This window comes from Rhagoletis pomonella, unplaced genomic scaffold (assembly GCF_013731165.1).
Source record: "Rhagoletis pomonella isolate Grant_MI unplaced genomic scaffold, Rhpom_1.0 Rhpom_scaffold_00015, whole genome shotgun sequence".
NCBI classification, from domain to species: Eukaryota; Metazoa; Arthropoda; class Insecta; order Diptera; family Tephritidae; genus Rhagoletis; species Rhagoletis pomonella.
In genome coordinates this window covers 6,507,050-6,513,844 of record NW_023458569.1, presented here as the reverse complement: position 1 = coordinate 6,513,844, position 6,795 = coordinate 6,507,050, and the positions used below count along the sequence as shown (strand labels likewise).

Below are 6,795 nucleotides of genomic sequence, written 5' to 3'. Positions count from 1 at the left end.
AATATTAAAGTTGGACTTTGGAGATATTGTTTTTATTAGATACTCATTTGAATTCATTAAATTCTAAGTTATTACTTCTTTGAGTAATAGTATTATAACATTATCATCAGTATGTAGTATGTGCTTTCTTTTTGTTGAATTTTTTTCATAGATCTAATGTAGAAAACAATCGCTTTGAGCCCGTTTGCACGTATCATAAATTTTACGCTAGCGGATCTTTTACAGATTTTTGTGACTTGTTCGGCGAAATCTTAGCTCGTAGGCAAGGATTTGAGAAGTACAAATATATTCACGTTTAAAACTACACATAACCGAAAACAGTTTATTATCATTTTGTTAAATTAGTAGGCGTTGTTGATTAATATGCAAACATATACATACGTAGGAAATATAGTGTGGCTTTTACTTGCATTTAACAGTTTATATGTATATAAAATATATAATTTTAAAAACATTACATACAATCAAACAAGAATAAGTGTACTCATAAAACACTATTGAGAATATAACAAGTAGTTTTCCGAATATAGCATTGTATGTATTTATGTAGTTACAATTATGTGGTAGTTATTATACATAATAAATATAATAAATCATTAGCAAATAAAAACGAAATTTTACCCACGCTGTAAATTCAATTCAGTACAAATAAAAATAATGATTTCCCATTAGAAGAATGGAACATAGGAGGTTAGGTCTTCTTCACATTCTCTTGCAAGTTTGCTATGCGTGAAATTTATAGTTTGTTTCTGTTATCTAATTAAATTTATCATTTAAACCGTGAATTTTTTATGATTGGGTTTCTTCTCGCTTTCTAATATTGGTTGTTGTTATTTGTTAGTTATTTTTTATAAACACTCTCAATTATTTCATTATCTACCATCCTGAAGGTCATATGTATATAGTTTAAGTTTATGTGTGAGAAAGAGTGTATACGCCTTTTAATTAAGGTCTTTAGTTGGTTTTTCTTAAGTTTTAATAATTGCAATGATAATATTAAATTGCTGTTGTTAATATTTTGAATAATTAAGTCATTTACTTGTCCTTGTCGGATTCGGCGATGGTTGGCTTCTGGCCAATCGGAATGGCGGCCTTGATTCTGGAAAACAATGCCAAATTAATTAATAAATTTCTAGTTGTAAATGCGAAAGCGCTAGTTGTAAATGTGAAAGCGCCAGTTGTAAATGAGAATAGTTCAGGGACCCGGACTGTTATAAAAAAGTACTTAAAAAAAGTTGACTTTGGACTTTTATTTTATTTGCAATAGAATGATCGGTCAACCCGGACTTTAATTTATTTAGTGCAGTTATAACAGTTAAACTTGGCCAAATATTTTTCAAGTCCGAAATAAAAGTCCTTTCCTAATAATAAACAAACCGTTTATCGATTTCAAACTAATTTGGTACCAAATGAAAGAGGACTGAAATAGCTTTCAAACAGAAATATCTAAAAGAAGATTGCAACCTATTTATATATATTCTTTATAATCTTATATGTATGTATAATAGGCGAAGCAATTTTTTGTCCAGGTCATCAGATCTGCACCGTTCGTTCGATTTTCAAAAATGAGGTATCAAATTAAAGGTCTTGGTCTGTAGAATGTGCAATAAAGTTTTATTTTTTCGAAAAGAGTTACAACCAGCAAAAAAATATAATTCAAATTATTTAATAATCAATGCCATTTTTTGAAGTTAGAACTTTTTTAGCGGTCTACAATAATTAGGAATTTGGTGAAATGAAAAACAGACACCATGCTAGAGACCCCTCTTCTGTCGGATACGTCTGGATGGGATTATATGAAATATTTTGTTACGTTTTTTAATGGGGTTGTCATCTGTTTTAAAAGTTAAGACTTTTGTTTTGGCCTAACAAATATTATTAAATTATAAAAAATATATAAATAGGTGGCAACCCTCGTTGATATATTTCTGTTTTAAAGCTATTTCAGTCCTCTTTCATTTGATACCAAACTTGTTTAATTTGGATAAGAACAAATCCAGGATTCTTGTCCAGGAGGCCCTGGGATCGAGGGAACATTGATAACTTTACGACACTATTCTGCCCCGGACTTTTATTACATCTAAACAAAAAATAACTGTCATTTTCAGTCCCTGGAATAGTCAGTTGAACAATTTAAAATGGGAATAGTCAATTGTAAATGAGGCTAGATGTACATGTAGGATCGTACAGCTGGTAAGATTTGCAAGGAAGAATGTGGCTCGTCAAACTACTCGAACGGGTGTAGAAAACCTGAAAAGGAGCAATTTCCATGCCTATTGTCGACCCGGGCTGGAAGGCGCTCCCCAGTATGGCTAGTAGGACCTGTGAGATTAGCGAGACGAGCAGAATGAATGAGGAAATGAGCTGGGTGAAAATGTTGAAAACTGTTGGAAAATGTTGGAAAATGTGGAAGATGTTGGATAACGTGAAGGAACGTTGACAATGTCGGAAATGTTGTAAAACACGGTGTAAATTTTGTGGGAACCGTGGAAAAGTGTAAAAGAAAAAAGCAAATCTTACTAGTTGTGCGGTCAAGCATGTGTATTCTGGTATGTTTAGTAGGTTGCGTGACTCGAGCTGGTCAAGCAAGTCTGGCTGGCGAGCACTACTCCAGTCTGCTCAGTGAGGTATGGCCCTTCGGGGAGTATCGCGAGGGCAGTGGTTTAATACCTAAATGCGGGTAGAACTCGCAAGGGTTCAATGTGGAGTTGCATTGCAACCGGATGCCGGGACACAAAGAACGGCAGAGATTTAGGTAGGTTTCAGCTTTACCAAGGTGGTAAGTGTGTCCGCCCCACACTGCCTCTGGTACTGAAGTGCTTGCATTTCAGGGCAATGATTAAGGCATGAATTGTTCCATGAGCTTAACGGGCTCTGTGGAGTTAAGACCGTATACCACGGCAGGTACCCACAATAAACCTGAACTACATCTGCCCATTGCTCCTGTTATGTAATGAAAAATTGTCAGAAACATTTTTATTGGATTGTTGTAATAAAAATTAATGCAAAGTGCTGAGTGGACGCATACTTTGTACAAACCATGAAATTACCAGAGATGCGAACTGTTTTTTCGGTCAGCGTATTAACTTGACCCAATGCACTTTTTCTTAGTTTCGATAGGTGATATCCAATGAAAGCTCGTATATACAACAAATAATTTCATATGTATACTATTAATAATTAACAATATAAGGATGTGATGGCCTCGCCTGTCGCATACGACTTATGTAATCCATTGGTGAATATAACGGTGGATCGAATACATTTTCTAATGTAGAGTGGACGGTGTCTACCTCCATACTTTTTACCTTTGTTAATTGTTGAATTCCAATTGCAAGCGATCAAATTAAATAGTAGAATCTATGTAGTGTAAGTGGTATGTGCATACATATGTACATATGTATGTATTTAGTTGGTTTATAATTATTTTTATATCTTATAATTATTTTTTATAATCAAAGCACGCTCATCTGCGATCAAAGACAGTTATAAGCAAGTTAGCGTATACCCGTTTTTTCAGAGTATTTCTAATACTGCGAGCACATAGCTGTTTTTGATCAGTTCTAAACCAAAAGAGATATAAGAAAACGGCAAATGCAGAAATGTGGGCAATAGATAGTGTTAATAAAATATGCAATAAAAAAAAAATTACCAAAATCACATAACTGTTTTTGTTGGCGCAGCGACGATCTGTTACCTATTGGATTATTTATGATAACGTTTTCGGAAGTCATTCAGCAAATTTTTTTTAACACTTAAATGTTTTTAAACACCGAAATTGATAGAATGTTGTCTGGCGGCGTCATGCGGCAAATGCTTATATAAAGTGACGAGCAAAACTGTAACATGGTGTAACACTTTTTAATTCACCCACCGCTATGTTTCCAAGTTCTAACGACTTTCATTCTTTTGTTGTATATTCTCGTTGGTACATCCCTACTCCCTCTCTCATAACGATTTGTATTTTAATACAACAACAATAAAAACCCAGCAGACAAAAATGTAAATTAAGGCAAATGTTACAGCTTTGCACTCACTCTCAGTTTTGCATTTTACAGTTATTTTTTACTTAGTTGGAAGTCAGATGACTTTTTTCTGTATTGTAATTTATTGAAGAAGTAATCACCAGTAAATAATATAGTTAATCAGGAACCATAAATGTAAATAATAGATTTACTGTGGAAAGGCGGGACCGCAGGAAAGTGGCAAAAAATTGTGGAGTTTGCTACTTGAAAATATTTAGATTGATAAAAAATATACCCTAAAGTGTTCTCAAGGGCAAAGGAAGTCTATCAAAAAATATTACGGTCCAATATCTTGTGAACTTAGCAGCAAGTAGCGATGCAGCCACTATTACAGAAGCGCTTAAGGTATTAAACTTTAATGCAAATCAGTAGACAGCGAGGCGACGAATTGCCAAATTGGCGCAAAGGCATCATAAAAGAAGAAAAAAGCTAATTTGACCAAAATATATGTGCGAGAGTGGTAGCATTTTGCTGTGTCGCCCGAAAACCGGACCGTTGCCTATTGGGATATGTTAGGCCTTTCAGAATGCAATAAAAAACATATTTTTAAGTTTAAATTGAAGGTTATTTGGTCTGACAAGACTCAATTAATTGCTTTCAATCAGATGGCCGGGCATGGTATTGGATCAAAGACCCAAATTAAGCCCATGCGCAACATGTAAGGCAAACTGTGAATCACAGTGGTCGGTCAATAATAGTTTGGGGTTGTATTTAAACAATTTTGTCGGTACGGTGTAGTACGCATTAAGCGTAAGGAACAGTATATGTTCATATTTCAACAAAATTTGCAAGATGTAGTCGAAAAATTAGAGTTTCTGCTGAAAAATCACCCAAAACATACTGCATATGTTCGCAAAGACTGGATACAAAATAAAAAATTTGCTAATTTGAAATGACCTCCACAATCCGCGCACATAAATCTCATCGAGAATTTGCGAAATCAACTAGAAGCACAGCTTATTAAGTATCCAAGTCCGTATAATCGAGTACATGATGTGTGAAAGCAAAGTAAGGATATATGGAGGATATACCTCCAGAAGTTTTACAGAGAAAAAAATAAGGTATGCCAAATCGCACCCAGAAACTAAAACAAGCAAAAGGGTACTGAACATTGTGTTAGTAGTTCTTTTTTCTCGTTAAAATAATTAAAAAGTTCTTAAAAATATATGAGTGCAAAACTGTAACATCTGCCTTAATTTACATTTTTGTGTGCTGGTTTTATTATTGTTATTGGATTGACTTCAAATCATTATGAGAGAGGAAGTACAGGTGTACCAATAATAACATACAACAAAAGTATGAAAGTCGTTAGAACTTGGAAAGATAGCGATGATTGACGTAAAAAGTGTTACACCATGTTACAGTTTTTCCCGTCACTGTATATCAAGACATCAAAGTGCCTACACACAAAAACTTGCAATCATACTGCTCGCCAAAATGACAGTTGGTAGGCCATCGGTGTTTGCCTGTGGAGTTTTGCGGTAAATTTTCCCCATGCATTTTGTTTGTGTAAAATTATTTTAGTATTTTAGTAATTTTTCTGGTAGTTAGTAAATTGCAATCAGGTGTACGATATTCATTCAATTTTGAATCCGCCCGCTGCCGAAAGGCATAACGCATTTGAGTAAATAAAATTCCTTCAATTTTTTGTTACAATTTATTTTTTTTTTATAGGAAAAAGCTACGAATCAGCTGTTGATAAACATACATAGTTTACCAGACTAAAGGTGTGGTTAAACGTGGCAATGCCAGCTCTTTTTCTACGCATTTTGCTGTCAAAATGCGAAATCGAAAGTCTACTTTCCCGCGTAAAGAGTCAGAAAGTCCTTTTTGCAGATTTGCAGAAATCACTTTCGGTAATAAAAATTGCAAGGTGTAACGCAACTGAAATTACGCAAATCGCTTTCAGGAAATAATTTCAACTTTCTCGTGCAATAAATGTTAAATTGTTTTGGAAAATGGTTTTTCATAAGAATTATTGGTTTTATTCCATATTGATGCTTTGATACTTAAATGAAAAAAGTGATACATATTCGATACATTTTAAGCCTCTTTTCTGCTACAATTTTTCACAAGCCCGCGGTCACACTGTTTGTGACAACGCCGTTGAATCAGCTGATAATTTTAAATAGTTAATTGTTTCCCTTTGAATATGTAAATTCTTGACTGTAGATGTAAAAATATGTATGTGTAATTTTGTCCCGGTTAAAGGCCAGTATGCAGCTCTCAAGAAAAGCAAAAACTCCATATAAAATGACGTACAAGAAATGGCTAAGAAATATTCTTGTGTAAAATTTTCTTGAGGCAGTACGCAGTTCTTAGGAAAATTTTTTCAATTTTTTTCTTGACCGTTTTCTTGAGAGCTGCATACCAGCCTTAAAATAACACGAAAGAGTCAAAAACGCGATTGCTATTTTATTGACGAATGGATTTTAAACAAGGAATTCAAGCCGTGGCTGCTTGAATAAGACCCCATTTTTGACCAACTTTAAACTACAATGAAAACTTGTATGTAATTACCTGAGCTTTGCACATAGTCTAGACCATGATAAAAAAAATAAGGTAGAACCGCTGAGAGGCACTTTTAAAATTCTTGACGTTTCCAAGCAATTTAATTTTTAAATTTACTCAAACACACATTTTCATTTTCAATCTCAAGCAACAACAATTTCGAACAATTTCAATTTCTTGTTTTCAATTTTATATGATCTTAAAATGCTGGAAGAGAACGGTTCTACCTTGCTATGTTTTTATCATGGTCTAGACATTT

At 34.0% G+C, this 6,795-nt stretch overlaps 1 protein-coding gene across 1 annotated transcript; it reads right to left on the bottom strand.

Annotated features, from left to right (window-relative positions):
- Window positions 1-10: 10 nt before the first annotated feature.
- On the bottom strand, window positions 11-1,099 carry LOC118749394 (reticulon-1-A-like; the record flags this gene model as incomplete). The annotated part of the gene is given in 1 exon segment (XM_036484203.1): window positions 11-1,099. A coding segment is annotated over 1 exon segment (64 nt), but the record flags the coding sequence as incomplete, so codon positions are not given.
- Between the last annotated feature and the right edge of the window lie 5,696 nt (window positions 1,100-6,795).